Here is a 16,628-nt window from a genome sequence, read left to right as displayed (position 1 = left end):
AATGTATTCATAGCAAATAACAAATTATTTTCAAAGAATTTAATTTTAAATACATTTATATTATAATAAATAAAAGTCTTATGTCATCATATAAGAATCTTTTATTTTGTACAGGCAATTTATAATCTCCTAAGTTCATATTATATGTAATTCACTTTTTATAGCTATATACACTCATAGTTGGAAGTGAGGTCTTAATTTTTAAAATACAAAACTGTTAGGCGAAGTATCTTATGTTCAGTTAATAAAACATATTATAACATTATTATTTTGAAATGATTTAAGATGATGGATTTAATTCAGATAATGTAAGTCATCATAGCGATATTTTAAAACTTCCGTACATAATTTAATATTAAATCTATAATAAGTATTGTTTCACATATCATTAATTGTTTTTTTTTTAATCTACTAATCGTGTTCTGAGTCTTAAAAAACCTGAAATCATTAGTGTTGGTACATACATACATATCACTGGCGTGAAATTTATTTAAATTTTATTGTGGACAGTTAAAGATGTTAAATGTTAAAATATTTCCTGGTGTCCAAAATAATTAATATGAAAATATTTTTTGCCATCGCTTTTCAGTGCAACAACATTCCAGGTTGTTGGTGGCTTCGCCAACACTGACATTAATATCTTTTCATTCTTAAAATTTTGTAAAATAAAATATTTTTTTTTTATATATAATACAAATAAATAAATATTTTTTTCTAAATCGATATCTTTTGATTTAATTTTTTAATGCTGTTTCCTCCATGGCGTAATCTTAAGTTTTGCATTATAGGGAAGTGAATATTTTCAATTATGACTTAAATGTAATTTTTGTAATTATGTGTTTTTTTTTATCAACACCAAGATTAAGTATTAGAACTAATATGTAAAGATAATTAATATGTTATATATTGAAACTTTTTCTTTCTGAAAGTTTAAACAAAACGGAATCAGCACTTTATGAAAATTGACCGATGAGACAGAAATTCTGGTTATTGTAATTAACAGGTTTCTCACAAATGGCGTCTAAAATTTTTTCAAACGGTGAAAACTCAAATTAATAATATTAAAAAAATAATAAAACAATTAAAATTGGGATATAATTTTCAATTGTAATAGTAAATAAAAAAATAATAAATTGAATGATATCTGGATATCTTTTTTTTTTGATATTTCTAATTCCTGATAAATTATTATTAGGCATATAACATATATTCTTATTTCATTAGCATAAGGAAACATTTCTATACTCTTTTGCCTTAGAAACCATAGTGTAAAAAGGGAGGGAAATTTATCAACTTTGATTTTTGGTGTCTGACATATTTAAGTCTTGTTTATACATGTTTAGAAAAAGTTTACATGTGAAGAAAAAGATTATAACAATTTGAAATTTATACGACATAACCACAACATTGATGTCTAAGTGGTAATTAATATAGTAAGTTATAATGGCTACAACAGCATCTGCTGCTACGGCTACAATAGAGGAAGATTTGGACGAATGTGGACCACAGTTGATTACAAAATTAGAGGTTTGAGTTTAGACCTACGTTTTGTTTATTCATACTAAAAAATGTTTTTAAATCATTTTTCATTTTTAAGGGTAATGGAATTACTTCAGGGGATATAAAAAAGTTAGAAGAGGCTGGGTATCATACTGTTGAGTCTGTCGCATATGCTCCAAAGAAATGGTTAATAACAATAAAGGGCATCTCCGAAGCAAAAGCTGATAAAATACTGTCAGAAGCTTCAAAATTGGTACCAATGGGATTTACAACAGCTACAGAGTTCCACCAGAAGAGGTTTTATATACAATTTAGTTAATGCTATTGTTTGACTGTGATTTAAAATAACCTGTGTTTTGTTCAATATATAATAAACAAATAAAAACCACTCTTAAGACTTGACTGCATAAAGAATAAATAAATATTAAATAAAGAGTTGGGATTAATTGTCACCAAGAATTTTAATTATATTTTAGGGCAGAAATTATACAGTTGACAACGGGATCAAAAGAACTTGATAGACTACTTGGTGGTGGCATAGAAACAGGCTCAATCACTGAGATCTTTGGAGAGTTTCGGACAGGAAAAACACAGTTGTGTCATACTTTAGCTGTGACTTGTCAGGTAATATGCTTCCTGGAAAAACTTCTTTAGTTATACTAAATATGTGCAAAATGTTTTTGATTTTTGTTGATCTTTTATGCAAAAACTACTCAATGGATTTTGATTAAACTTTTCAGTTCTGGAATTCCATGTTACCATGGGATAATGGCATAGCATTTGTATTTGTTATTGAGACATAAACTATTGATGTTGCTGCTGGTTAATCATATATATATGTATATATATCAACTTGCATTATAAATTTATCTCCAAGTTGAATTCTGTAGTTCTTGTAGTTGATGTTGTAGGCAAAAACTAGTCAAATATAAAGTTGTTTTAGTAATAAGCTGATGGTGTCCTTATAGTATTAAACATTAAACAACTTATCTAGTACATTACATATATTAAAAAATATGTTACTCCTTTCATAAGAAGTGATTTTGCTGATACAAGTTACATATCTGTCCAGTTTGCATTCTCAAAATCGAAATTCTAATTGTTAAAATGTATAATTTAAGAAACGAAATAAAGTAGAAGTGACTATACACATCTGCTATGACCTAAACTTAACTGTGTAAGCTTATAAATTTAACAAAATGGTTGTAATTTCAAATTTAAGTGAAATTAAGTTGACAGATTTTAGGATTTTTTATTCATTATGAATTATTTTCAGCTTCCGATTGAGCAATCTGGTGGAGAAGGGAAGTGTATGTACATAGACACTGAAGGAACGTTCAGACCAGAACGATTACTGGCTGTGGCTCAGAGATATGGAATGGAAAGTGCCGCAGTTCTTGATAATGTGGCGTATGCAAGAGCTTATAACACAGATCATCAAACCCAGCTCTTAGTACAAGCGTGTGCTATGATGGCTGAATCTAGGTTTGTATGTGAAAAAAATATATTTACTTAATGTAAAACCTCACATAGGGATATAAGTTGGTGAAGACAGAGAGCTAGCTGTAGAAAGACATGTTTAATCATAATTTTTTTTCTTTCTCCTATGAAAAAATTAAAGTATTTGTAAATGTTAGTAGAAAATGAAGTTTTACTTCGGGCTTGTTTTTCTAATTAAATATCACATCATATAATCAGACATATGTTTTTATAACAGAACATTATCTTGTATTCTACATTACTATCTGTTTACAAGTCTACTAATTTAAAAACTTTCCACTATCTGCAGCTAAATTTCATGTTATATGTCACTTTATTGTCACATTTCAGATACTCATTGCTGATAGTTGACAGTGCGACAGCGCTTTACAGAACTGACTATTCTGGTAGAGGGGAATTGAATTCAAGACAATTACATCTCGGAAGATTTATGAGAATGTTACTCAGATTGGCCGATGAGGTGATAAGATAACTTAATGATGCATAGCTTTAAATATTTATTGCTAATTTTCTTTTTATTCTTCCAGTTCGGTGTAGCTGTTATCATAACAAATCAAGTAGTGGCACAGGTTGATTCCGTTGGTGTGTTCAATGCTGATACAAAGAAACCTATCGGGGGCCATATTATAGCTCACGCATCGACCACAAGACTTTATCTACGGAAGGGCAGAGGAGATAATAGAGTATGCAAGATATATGACAGCCCCTGTCTGCCGGAAACGGAAGCCATGTTTGCCATTAGCACCGAAGGCATCACAGATGCTAAGGAATGAATTATCAGATAAGTTCTATGTTAGTAATGTTTTATAGATTTTAACTAATTTCACATTTACAGTCAGCTATAACATTGTACGTTCGGATCTGATATGGTATTTGTATGTTAAAATAGATTAGTTGTATCTCAGTAGGTTTATTTATAACTTTGTAATAAAAAAATATGATTCGCTTTGTTTTCTTTTTTTTATTTGTGAAGCTGTATGTAATGTGATTATTATATATTATATTATTATTATAGAATTATTAACTCCAATGGTGGTTAACCTCGACTCCTGTACTTAAATGATTTTCATCATATTTTTATTATTTATTTAGTTATTTTTTTCCCCATATAAGCTTATAATGAGATAACTTAAATTTTTTCTAACACAAATTTGTATTTATTCATGCTTGCCACAGTACACATTAAATAATATATTTATCCCACCTGGATGAAAAGCTCGCTTCTTCTTAGCCAGTTTACCTTTCAATTATCTAGCATCTATATTTATTTCCTCGTTTACTTTAAAAATATTAAAAATGCCTAATTAAAAGTGAAAATGAACTCCAAAAAACTAATGATAGTGAAGATGACGAAATAATTCGAAATTCAAAGCAAGACTGACTTTTTTAGTTTTTAATTGGGATTTTTGGGGTTGCGTCACAACCCATAGGGGCTGCGACCCTGAACAACTTTATTACATATGTTGAAGTCGATCTTTTCATCCCGATGGGAAAATAAACAGAGTAATTCTCACAAGCGATTGTCACTAATATAGTATTTAGTAATAATATATATATTTAATAATATATATATTATATATATATATATATATATATATATTAAAAAACCAAAATAGATTGGTTTCTCAAGTAGCCAATAGTGATATTGCTTGTATATATTTTTAAATCATTTAAAGAAAGTTTAGTTTTTGATATATAGATTTTGGTCACAGTGACTTGATCTTGTAAATTTAATTAGATTTTATATATTATTCCATACTAGAACCGTATAATAAACACAAATCGAGTCGAAATATTTTATTACCAACCAAAATAAGAACATTCAACACCAAATAACCTTTTTATAGTAAAAATAAATAACACTGACACATTCTGTTCCAAAAAAAAAAAAATCGGTTCACAAATTTATTATTATTGGAATGACAGAAAAATCAACAGTGAATTGTTACGGGATGATTGTTATGTCCATTGTTAACGGATTTTATAAATGATGACAATTTAGTATAGTAATTTGCTTGCCAACAAAACACATCTTATTTGGATATAAACCAATAATCTCTTGATATACAAACTTCTTGTTACAATTACTAATGTCAAAAATATATGTTATAATTGTTGTGTCATATATATAAAAATTTTATTTATGTAATTAAATGACAAATTATATATGCACCTAATATGAGTTGACAAAAACACAACGGACATTATAATTCTGTGTGAATAATTGTGGGAATATATGGGAAATGTGGGAAAATATAACTATTGTATAATTTCTATATATTGAAACAATAGGTTTTGAGATTAAATTAAGATTATTGGTAGAAATTAATTAGTTTAGGTTGTAATCTGAAATTAAATTTAAATATATGTAGTTTTATTTGATTATATTTGTATGTCGCATATTTTATCTACAAATCACCAAAATACCTAAGCGATGTATTACTACGCTTTAAATGAATCAATAGTAGAATTTACATAAAAACATTGTTAGGCTCTAATTTATTGCTATATTTTATAGACTAACATTTATTAACTAACTATTTTCAGTGAGGTTTTAAAAGGGCGTAAGTCATTTTAGGACTGTTAATGATGTCTCTATATACTTCTTTTTATTATGAATTATTATAAAATTTTCATATGTTTGTCTCCTAAGTGATCTTTTTGACTTACTCGCTGCTAAAACCTCACTCACAATATTCTCCCAAGTTTTCTATAGACAAAATATTAATGTTATTATATATAAGGAATTAATGGAAAAATAGAAATAATGAATATTTAATTTAACATTGTGAAACATATATATCCTATTTATATATTGTTTTTGACTAGATTAAAAGGAAATCTTTTCCAATTATTCCATTTTTCGGTTATATTTTGCCCAATGAAAACTTTGAAGATACAAATAAATTAATGTTAAAAAAAAAGATATTTTTATAAATTATACATTTAGTATAGGTTTGAGTATCAGCGGGGACAATTTATATAAGTAAATAGTATTATATATTTTGGGCCCAAAAGTATTACAATTATAACTTGTTTAGGTAAAATATTGATTAGAATGTAGACATTAACAAGTGCCTTATTTTTATACATATGACTGTATATTTAAAAAATAAACATGAAAAATTTAAAGGGCCCATACAAACCTAATTAACACATACATATAAATAATTTAACTAAATATGTATATATAATTACCTAATCAATATAAAAAAATTGCCAGGATTTAAATGACATGCGCGTCCATCATGTATAAAATAAGTCAAAAACGCTAATAATAAATAAATGTTCTCATACTATATAAATATTTACATTAACAAATGTTTTGATGTCTTGTTGATAATATTGTCAGGCGTGTCGCATATATGACACAAACTATGTAGGTACATTATTTTTTTTTAAATTAAAGTTCAATTTAATCCATCCAAATGTTATAATAAATTTAACATAACACCTAACTGTATTGCGTTAATTGAATCTTTTAACTACCATCATTTTATTTCTAAGTACTCGGTTATTCTAAATATTATTTGCGGATTTTAACTAATAATATGTCAGAAAAGGTATTTATTAGTACTTATAATACCTTTCCAGCGTCTACATGTTAAGGGGTTATGTACTTCATAGTTTTTCTGCTGTAACATTTTGTCCAGAATGTTCCAATATCGGTGGATGCGGGTTCAGTAGGCTTCCTTTTTGTGTAAGAAGCTCGTGTTCCCTTGCGACCAATTCCCGTAACTCGTCCTGGAAAACAATTTAATGTTTAGACTAATAATTGTTCAGAAACAAGGAAATTAATGAACAAATTCAGATATCATTGTAGAGAAATAAAATTTAGTGTAAATATGAGATGATTATTTGCATTGTCTTTTTTTCACTTGAAATAATTTTACTCAACAAAAAGTTCGTGAGGATATAATAAAATAAATCATTTGAGTCAAGTGCAAAATTCTTAATGTTTTATAAAAATCAAAGCTTCTAATGAATGAAACACACAAAACATACGGAGTAACCAATTTTCCTACGTACTGTTTAATTATATATTTAAATTAGAAAGTTTATGAGTACGTTTGGATGTTTGATGTTCTTACAAACAAATATACTGAACAGATTTTGAAAAAACTTGAATAACATACAAACATCTACATTATTATTTATCTCTTGATGTTCTTTGGTAGGAACACTGAAGTTATTTAAAACAGAGTAATGTCAATAGATTTTGATCAAAATGTCTGTTATATTGAATTTATACTTTTATCCATCAGACTGTACTAAACATAACAAACAGAAAATTGTTTGTTATAAATCTATGTCTAAACTTACCCCCCATCCGAGTCTATCGGCCAATTCCTGACATCCATCATCACATTCTCCAAGGCGAGCCACATCTCTTATGGAGTCTTCATCCAGTTGGAGCCCGCCGCTCATGCCCCACAACCGCAACAGTGGTGAACGGATACCCGCCTTCTCACGGTTGATCAGTAACCGTGGACACCATTCAGGTACCCTGAAAAGTTAACAAAAATTATCCCTGGATTTTAGAATAATTAACAAAAATATGCTCTGGATTTACAAAAATTATCTGATGATTTAGTTGCAGTAAATTACTTGATGTTTTACATGTTAGTATAAAAAATATACACATAATTAAAACAAGAGTACATCTGTATGCACTTACAAGTTCGCATCATCACACTACAGATTTAAAGTCATTGATTCACAAATCTACATTGACACTATAGTAGGGGAGCCCAAGCGGGGATTTCGGGATTTGCTAAAGCGCGGCAGATTAATATACAGGGGGGTTACCTTGTACCCGGTTAAGTACCTCTACCAAACATGAGCCCTATATATAAAGCCACCCATTAAGGATAGAGGATAAGATTAGTAAAAAAAAAAATTGACCAAATTGTCAATGGAACACAAATTTAATGTATGTTTGTTTGTGCATTGTGGGCTTCCCTACTATCATATAACAAAATTTTTGTGAAAAACTGGATACTAAGTTTATATAGTTTAACTAGGCAAAACTTGTGGTAAAAGTCAAGCATATGGGTGTCAAGGGGCATTTTTGGTAAATATTAATATTAAATTTAAGAAAAACATAATGAAAACCATCTATAATAAACCGCAGACAAATTAAATTATATTCATAAGTGAATACATATTTACTTACATATCAATTAAAGAAGCAAACGGTTGTACTTCAAGCGAGGACCCCATGATTATGAGCATGTCACATTTCTGAAAATCTTCCTGAAGGCAATGTTGAAATCGTTCCGGAAGGCTCTCACCAAAGAATACAATATCTGGCTTAACAACTCCTGGGCATTCCGTGCAAATAGGAATTTGATCAGCAAATATAATCCCTAAAATATTAAACATATGTATGATGCACTAACAATGTGAAACTTACAGTTATTGTTATGAGATATAAGATTTATAGTACCCTTTATGAAGTCAAGGGGATATTCTTTTCGGCATTCGATACAGTGTGAGGTGTAGAAAGTGCCATGAGCTTCCACTAGCTTCTCTCCAGGAATTCCAGCCCCTCTCTCCAATGTGTCTATGTTTTGGGTATAATGGCGAAGCAGTAGCCCTAAAAAATTTGTGATTTGATTATTTCATGAATTTGTACAGGTTTCCAAAAATGTTATTCTGATAGTACCTTTTTCATGCAGGAGCCTAATGAAATAGTGTGAGATTGTAGGCTTGAAACTTCCTGGAAATAATTCTTTTGCTAATGTAAAGAACGGCTTCGGATTCTGTCTAAAAAAGTTTATTTCAAATATAGCCTGTGGTTCTGGTAAATTGTATTTCTGCAAATTATGGTACAGCCCTGTTTCTGGACTACGGAAGTCGGGAATTCCCGCAGCTAAAAAAAATTAAGAGTTTATGAATAATATTATAATGCACATTATATATATATATATATATATATATATTGTTATAGGTAAACATAGGAAAATATTTAAAAAATACAAGCTATGATGCAACAACAACACAACTTACAAGTAGATATGCCTGCGCCGGACAATGTTATAACATTTTGACATCTCGCACTTTTCATCCATTTTACGATACCATCTAAATTAACTTCATCCAAAACTTTTTCAACTGATGTCGACGGTTCAGAGGGCTCGTAAAAACCAAGCTTCTGTGCTAAATATCTTCGAATGGAATCTACATCCAAGTCGCGAATTCTGGAACCTAAAGATTCTGCCGAATTTGGCGGGATCGATGGGTCATCCCCTAAAAATTAAAATATATTTATGTGTTATAGTAAATAAAAGAAGCAAGGCATAAAAACATATTTATAACGTACCATCACTTTTTCCAGCAGTCGAATTAGCTGACATTTTATACGAAATTATGAAGTTGCGACGCCAAACCTTTATGCAGTTTATCCACGGCCTATTTGACAGTTGTATGACGCGCATTCTCGGAAATAGTTAAAAGCAAATATTTTTTTATTAAGTACGCACAACATAATATAAAACAATATATGATATAACTACATTTCTTTAAATATATTTTAAATGCGTTCAGATTATTGTAAATGTTAAGAACCTATAAAACTTTATAATTCCTTTACTTCCAATGTATCATTATACGTAAAACTGTGCATTTACAATCACAAATATCGAAACATAATTCCTAGGAGTAAACAATTAAACATTATACTTAAATAGTTTTTTCCAATTGTGGATAAATATAAAACTCGCATTTTAAAATTTTGCAACAAAAAATTATTATGGCAATGAAGAAAATTATCGGCGGTAAATTTAAATAAAATGAAATGACAAAATATTTCTTTAACAAATTTATTTCATAAAGTACCTAGATAATACTTAATAACAAACAAAAACTTTATATTCATATTACAAACTCGCATATTATTTACGGTTTACATAAAAACGATACAAATTAATATAGAATCTGAAAACAAAAAAGTATAATATTTCAAGAACACCTATTGTAGATAATCCGACTAGAATGCTACAAAATCCCCCAATGTTGCCTGAAAAATGAACATTATTCAAGATTGAATTTATTTAACATGAGTGTTCACGATATTTACATAGAAAGAAGAAATATACTCACTTACTATTTCGTACCAGTACGATACAATATCAAGTCGAGTAAGAACACCGGTTCCTTTTCCTTGGTAAATGGTCACCAACCCTTTGTTTGACATATTTATTCCTTTTCTGTAATAATATTAAATAACTACTGAATTTACTTGTTACTTAGGCCATAAGCAAGAATATTACAAGTTTGATGTTTGGTTACATTTATACTATTAAGATGGACATACAGTAACTTACAAATAAAAATTTAAAAACTTTTTATTTTTGTCCAAGCGTGTTAATTCTATCCTAGACTGTTTTGTGAAATGTCTCGTTACTTCGCAGTCTGGCAGACAATGTAAACATCTTAAGGCATTCTGTATTTCTTCGTCTAGTCCTTCATTACTTTCGGCATTCTTAGGATATAGATAGATAAATTTTTCTGTTCGGAAATATAGATTTTTTTTTATTTAAGAAATATATTTTATACCTATAGGAATGGTATCAGAAATATCTTACCCATATGTTTGTTTAAACATCTTAGGTGTTGTATGGTGCAAACAGGCATATCTTGGTTTTTGCTATCCTTATAATAGTACGGGGTGCATTTGCACAAAGATTGAACAGCTTTTATTCGACAATTCATAATGCATTGGCTGTATGAGTATAAACCTTTGAATTGTTTCTTAAGTTCGTCTTGAAAATAACATTTGCGCTAGAAAAATATGAAAGTATTTTTTTTTTACATTTTATTACTTCACAATTTTATATAACAATCTTGTTTTTAATTAAACTACAAATATGATTTTTAGAGTTTTGGATTAAGTTATTTTAAATTGGGCCAATTGTTTTTTTTTATTAAACAATCAAATGATTAATTACTAACGGTTCCAATTTTATATTTCCGGACTTCCGGGGTAGCCGTTTGCTTGACAGAGTATATTTCAAAGAAAGACAAGTAGTCTGGTTGAGTGATTTTTTGTATAACACGACCTCCTGTAGGGTCGCCGAAGTGGCTCGATTCGAAGATGAATATCTGGAGATATTTATAATTATATTATCTGTATACACATTAAAACGCATAAACACTTATTTTGACAAGAGCCGAAATAACGTCCATCACTACAAAATGTAACCTAACGTTACGTTACCAAAAGTCATATAAGTTGTTTGATAAATTTTGTCTACGTGGACATTAAGTACCGAATATTTAGACTTTTAGTATGTTGAAGTTGTAAAATTTCTAGTAATAGTGTGAAATTCTAAGTCAAACCAGACACGTCTTTCACCTATTAGTGGCTTAAAGAGTGTGTATATAGTTTGCCTGTATGTTTGTAAATCGATAAATTTATAATTTTTTGGGACTGAAAGTTGGATTTCTGACCTTTGCGATTTTAATTGTTGTTTTTGTCGATACAAATCTTGTAATACAAATTTTTGCTAATTCAACTAGATATGTAGTTTAAAAAAAAGACAAATGATTGACAAAGTGATATATATTAACTTATGTTTTAATTTTTCTTTGTAACCTTCTTTTATCATTCTTTCTATAATTTAATATTATAAACTACTGCGCCAAAGATGACACAGTCGTTAAAACTGACTTTAAATATGGCTTGGAAGTTCGACCCTGTACTATTTGTGTTTATTTGATGAATAGAAAGTGCTGATGAGAATTATATTTAGGACTCACTTCAAACCCTTTCATATTATATAATGAATAAGAGTAGTCTTCGATCATAGCGTCCAGGATGACGTTTAAGCCATACTGGATCCCCGGTACTCTTTGCCTCTCAGCTTGAAATTTACCAATCTCGGATCTAAAATCAGCGTTTTTATAATATTAATTTAGTATATTTTGATCATAAAATCGCACTAAGGAAGAAAATACTATATTATGATTTCCTATTTTTAATATTTTCCATTTTATTTCATTTAAAATCGCCGATTACGTCAGTTCAAAAACCATTTCTGTTATTTAAACAATCATAAATAAAATACTAAAATTCTCAAGACTCGTATTAATAATGAATAAACTCAATTAGATAGCGAGGTATTCGAGTGAGTTTTTTATTGCTATTTCTTCTTTGTCTGGCTATCGCATGTCGCATCTGTTTTCACTCATTTGCGTAATTTCTCTGCGGTAGGTACTTAAGGTTTTATTAATATAAGTTTCCTGTGCGTGTCTATCATTTCATTTATTGCATTTTTTACGTATTCCGCATTGTAACAACCAAATAAGCAGACTGATATTAAAATTTAGAATTGGATCCTCACTACTAATTTCCTGCTATCATATACACTTTCCAATTGTTATGAATTTCAGATTTAGATGAGATTTTAAACCATAAATCTATTAACATTTCTAACTTCCTTTTTAACCCTAGACATCTTTTCAGTAAAATCTGAGGAAGGAAAACTTATACCGTGGTGTCATAATACCACACTTTTTATACAAAACCTGTTTATTTCTAATTACTTTGTAAAATATTCTATATTTAGTTGATTATTTTGCTATTAATTATCTGTATTAAAAGCATGATCGTATGATAACAACTACGATCGATAAATATTTCATATTTTGTATTTAAACGCTTGATTATTTCTGTTTCTTTAATTAAATCATTCTACTTGACATCGCACAGACAGTTCCAGCCTTTTTTGGGAATAACATATATATATTCATTTAAGTTATTTTCACTGTCCTTTTTTTCAATTTATTAGTCAATTATTATGAATAATGGTAATACTAATCTTCTTAATTCTGTAACTATATGTTTATTGTCGGTTTGTTCAGCATTAGTCTGTGTTTTGTAGATATTGCATTTACTTGTCCCAAACGAGCTGGAAGTTTTCCTGTTCAGCCTTAACGTTTTCTGTATATCATTCACCTGTTGGTATCCTGATGTTCCGAGATGTGGTTGAAACTACAACAGTGACCTCGCACCGTGAGATGTACTTTGAACAGCTTATTGCAATCTTGTATCACACCCAACCATGAGCATTTTATTAACATTTTGTCACAGGGCGGGGATAGCTGGAATGTTATTAGAATTCGTTATATAAGTGTAGTCTAAGGCTACGTCTGCATCGTTTTTAAGATCTTAGATCATGAGAGGTGTTTGCAATTTGCAAGCCTATATTATCGGTATTTGTACTAGGAAATCTGTCTTCCGGACTACGGTATAGTTGGCTGATAAAAGTCAAGAATGTCTCCAAATAGATCAAGGAGACTAATTTATTCTATCCTGCAAGGGCCAAAAAAATTGCGATGTTTGAGGACTTTGTGGGAAATCTATCTAGGCAATAAAGATGATTTATGATCTCCTTTTCATGTGGCAAATGATTCATTTGGGACAGTGTTCAACAATTTATCGTTACATTATCCATTGTACAGGTGATGAAATACTCTAAGAGATCCACGTATTATCAGAGACTTAAGGAATTATATCGCTTAAATCAAATAGGAGAGAAAAATTGTAGTATATACAGCAAAAGTATAACATTTTCTGTGTCCTTATTTTTATAGGAAGATGTACATTTAAATAAACAAAGAATTTATGGCTACGTTGCTTATCGTTGTAATACTATAGGTATTTGTGAGAATTTTCGGTGGAAAACATACCGTGCAGTGTGCACTAAACTCCTTAATAAATAATTATGTAATATTACTAAATAAGTGTCAGAATGGATTTCACTACGGGATTTTTTTATTATTAATCACAAACTAAATTCAAAAATAAAAAGATCTAATCAATGAACACCAAGTGATACTAGTAACCAAAACATTCTTATAATCAAAAACCCCCCATATTTGCTTATAATCTTGCCCAAAGTATTCATAATAGTTTTTAAAATATGTGAATTCCAAAACCGTTAAACGTATAGCTTGAAGCAAAGAAACTAAAGTATTGTTTTTTACCTCTTTCATAATTTCGACCACACCGTCATAATTTTCTAAGTTTTCTTCAAATGATTGAAATTTTCCATTTAAAAGTGTCTTATTATATGAATAATCAATCAACCTTCCCAGCTGCAGTAACTGCTCGCGGATACCTTTCGCATCTTTTCTGCGATTACTTCTTTGTTGGCTACATGGGTATCAAGGTTATTTTTAGGATTATTTTATCACGGATCCAAATGCTTAGTTTAAAAAGACTAAAAAACATCTATGGAATTATAATTTCATTGCATCTTCGAACCAGTCCTTTGAAGTCGGCCGAAAATATGTTTTAACAAGCAATGCACGCGATTAGCGCTACTTAACGAGAAAAGTAATAGTTTTAAATGAACTCACAATTTCTGAACGTAATTCTCGAGCGCCATCTTGCTTATTCTATTAAAATTGCAAATCGTGACAGCAGGAAAATCAATGCTGGATATTGGGTACGTCGAGGAGTCCATCACTATTATTAACGGCTTTGATATATTTCCGTACCACAAATATTGGAGAAAATAGAATACACCCGCCAGCATCACACAGAAGAAAAATATTCTGATGATTCTATATTTAAAATTATAGGTTTATTAAAAAAAGATAATTCATAGAAATAATTTCATTCATATATACAATTTTCCTACAGTAATCAACTACCGTATGAAAAAGTAAAATTCGTAAAAAAAAATTAAAAGTCCTGTCAAGAAGTGCTGTCTACTACATACACGAATTCCTTTGAATGAATGAAATTTGACTCAGCTGTTATCACGCAACAAAATTCTTACTAGCACAGTGATAAGTACAAGACAATATATAGTCAATTTTAGAATGTGATCCTTTTCAATTATTAGAGAAAAAGTATATATTCGTTTTTTTAAACAATGCAAGTTAAAGCCTTGTTTCTTTTTCGTCTTCTCTTTCCAAGTTCAAACAATCCATAATGCAATCTAAGTTGCCATCGTCACTTCACACAAAGCGTTTACAGTTTTTTGTTCATACATTATAGCATTAACGTAGGCCATTGGAAGAGATGCGGGAAAGGTTTGATATGTAGTGTGACAATATATACCTATTAAATTTATGGATACTGATCGATTAACCATTTTCATTATGAATGACCTACACTTAATCTATCTTTGACAATTTTTTTATTCCGACTGGACACTCATTCAGTGTCATTCCATCTATTGATGCGAGGAAATAAGGTCGTAGGTAGTGAATACACTATCTCAGTAACAGTCGATCAAATCGAGCTTCAAGGACAGTCAAATTATAATTGGAAGGAAGCATAGATACAGACAAACTGTTCCAATTGTTGGATGTGAGCAACAGGAAGAAGAAAGGAACGCTTCGCCTGGATGCGTGGAAGGTCAGCAACGACAGTACCCGAATTACAAATAATACGTCAAGGAATTAAATCCATGATACCTTTGTGTTATACATGTGTTCGGTTCACACACTTGCTTCAATCCGGAGAGTGAACAATTATCTATATAATCTTTAACGGTTGCCTTAAACGTTTTTCTCAAAATAGATTCAGTACTGAAATCCCTCGCATCCGAAACCCGCTTCCTTCTCCTGTATTCCCGCCACCATATTTTCGAGTTCATAATTAAATAACCAAACACACGTTCAGACTGTTAACTGTAATTACGAGGTCTGCGTGTTTTGTATCGTTTAAAGCGCCTCAGTTGTGACAACAGAAAATCGATGAGCTGTAAAAGGACATTATTACATATTGAAGTTTTTTTTTTTTTGTATTAAATTCTTATTTTAGTTAAGATTATTTTCATTATCACCATGAATATTAAATAATGGTGCTACCTGAATAGTAATAAAACAATCGTAAACATCTACATTTTGGAGAGAAATCGCGTGTTTCATAAAGTAGGACAAGCCACCGGATTCATTATAAGTAAATGTTGACACGAAACCTCCTTGCTTTATTCACACTGAATATTTATTATTTATTGTTGTTAACGAGAAAACGTTTATTAAAAATGTATGATATTTATTGTATTTAACCGTTGTAATTTGCAATCAGCCTTGAGTTTATTTATAAAGATGTATATAAAAAAACAAAACTATATAAAAAAAGTTCAGGAATTGTATTTACAAGTGTCGTAATAAGTTGTAATGTATATAATATTATACTAATTACAAATGAAGGCATAGGAATGTTTCATTATACGTTACTTACACATGCGGTATGATACCTACATATAGAATATGTAATATAAAAGAGAATAGGCGTTACACGAGCATTCGATGTTTTTGAACTTGAGACTTTTAACAGTTTAACGATGTTTATTAGGAGAGTTAAGGAACATTTGATTTTTACACCAACCAACCAACAAATCAACCTTTCAAGGGCAATAACTTTAATTCATTTTATTGCAATTATTCTCAGCTCTCATATTAAATAGATAACCTAGTATATATATAAAGAATCCTGCATTTGGTTACTAAGCAATTTCTAAATATGTATACAGCAAATTGATTTTTTATTCTAAATACATCAGTGCCATGGTAGCCTTGTTTAAAATAAGCGATTTTTACAAAACGCTATTCGTCGTAATGAACGATATTTTTTACGCCATCTATTATATCTTGTAAAAACT

The 16,628-nt window shown here is 29.7% G+C and overlaps 3 protein-coding genes across 3 annotated transcripts; 1 reads left to right on the top strand and 2 right to left on the bottom strand.

Moving 5' to 3' along the window:
* The first annotated feature begins 1,294 nt into the window (after positions 1-1,294).
* Positions 1,295-3,952, top strand: LOC116772948 (DNA repair protein RAD51 homolog 1). The gene is made up of 6 exons (XM_032665274.2): positions 1,295-1,527; positions 1,598-1,797; positions 1,977-2,124; positions 2,777-2,985; positions 3,331-3,460; positions 3,528-3,952. Exons 1-6 carry the CDS (start codon positions 1,444-1,446, stop codon positions 3,771-3,773), a joined length of 1,017 nt encoding a protein of 338 aa, XP_032521165.1. The 5' UTR covers positions 1,295-1,443; the 3' UTR covers positions 3,774-3,952.
* Positions 3,953-4,782: 830 nt separating this feature from the next.
* On the bottom strand, positions 4,783-9,497 carry LOC116772947 (NAD-dependent protein deacetylase sirtuin-2-like). Its single transcript, XM_032665273.2, has 7 exons — positions 9,326-9,497; positions 9,013-9,252; positions 8,669-8,875; positions 8,450-8,599; positions 8,177-8,369; positions 7,324-7,507; positions 4,783-6,744 (listed from the first exon to the last, which is right to left on the bottom strand). The coding sequence occupies exons 1-7, from the start codon at positions 9,438-9,440 to the stop codon at positions 6,622-6,624; spliced, it is 1,212 nt and encodes a 403-aa protein (XP_032521164.2). The 5' UTR covers positions 9,441-9,497; the 3' UTR covers positions 4,783-6,621.
* Positions 9,498-9,810: 313 nt separating this feature from the next.
* LOC116773218 (sodium channel protein Nach-like) lies at positions 9,811-15,932 on the bottom strand. The gene is made up of 10 exons (XM_061528463.1): positions 15,436-15,932; positions 14,368-14,574; positions 13,993-14,161; positions 12,962-13,107; positions 11,764-11,890; positions 10,957-11,106; positions 10,590-10,785; positions 10,329-10,512; positions 10,105-10,211; positions 9,811-10,021 (listed from the first exon to the last, which is right to left on the bottom strand). Exons 1-10 carry the CDS (start codon positions 15,615-15,617, stop codon positions 9,897-9,899), a joined length of 1,593 nt encoding a protein of 530 aa, XP_061384447.1. The 5' UTR covers positions 15,618-15,932; the 3' UTR covers positions 9,811-9,896.
* Between the last annotated feature and the right edge of the window lie 696 nt (positions 15,933-16,628).

Source organism: Danaus plexippus, assembly GCF_018135715.1.
Source record: "Danaus plexippus chromosome 18 unlocalized genomic scaffold, MEX_DaPlex mxdp_20, whole genome shotgun sequence".
Classification (NCBI taxonomy): domain Eukaryota; kingdom Metazoa; phylum Arthropoda; class Insecta; order Lepidoptera; family Nymphalidae; genus Danaus; species Danaus plexippus.
The sequence above is the reverse complement of the archived record's forward strand: the minus strand, read 5'-3'. Positions and strand labels throughout refer to the sequence as shown.

What these genes read in the sequence shown, in the direction of transcription:
- LOC116772948 (XM_032665274.2), top strand. Translation starts at nt 1,444, where the DNA reads ATGGCTACAACAGCATCTGCTGCTACGGCTACAATAGAGGAAGATTTG. An exon ending in AGTTGATTACAAAATTAGAG is followed by an intron (nt 1,528 to 1,597) that starts GTTTGAGTTTAG and finishes TTCATTTTTAAG; the next exon opens with GGTAATGGAATTACTTCAGG. An exon ending in TACTCAGATTGGCCGATGAG is followed by an intron (nt 3,461 to 3,527) that starts GTGATAAGATAA and finishes TTATTCTTCCAG; the next exon opens with TTCGGTGTAGCTGTTATCAT.
- LOC116772947 (XM_032665273.2), bottom strand. Translation starts at nt 9,440, where the DNA reads ATGCGCGTCATACAACTGTCAAATAGGCCGTGGATAAACTGCATAAAG. An exon ending in CGGCGCAGGCATATCTACTT is followed by an intron (nt 8,876 to 9,012) that starts GTAAGTTGTGTT and finishes AATTTTTTTTAG; the next exon opens with CTGCGGGAATTCCCGACTTC. An exon ending in CCGATAGACTCGGATGGGGG is followed by an intron (nt 6,745 to 7,323) that starts GTAAGTTTAGAC and finishes ATTGTTTTCCAG; the next exon opens with GACGAGTTACGGGAATTGGT.
- LOC116773218 (XM_061528463.1), bottom strand. Translation starts at nt 15,617, where the DNA reads ATGAACTCGAAAATATGGTGGCGGGAATACAGGAGAAGGAAGCGGGTT. An exon ending in TGGTCGAAATTATGAAAGAG is followed by an intron (nt 13,108 to 13,992) that starts GTAAAAAACAAT and finishes ATAACATTCCAG; the next exon opens with CTATCCCCGCCCTGTGACAA. An exon ending in ATGTTTAAACAAACATATGG is followed by an intron (nt 10,513 to 10,589) that starts GTAAGATATTTC and finishes ATTTCCGAACAG; the next exon opens with AAAAATTTATCTATCTATAT.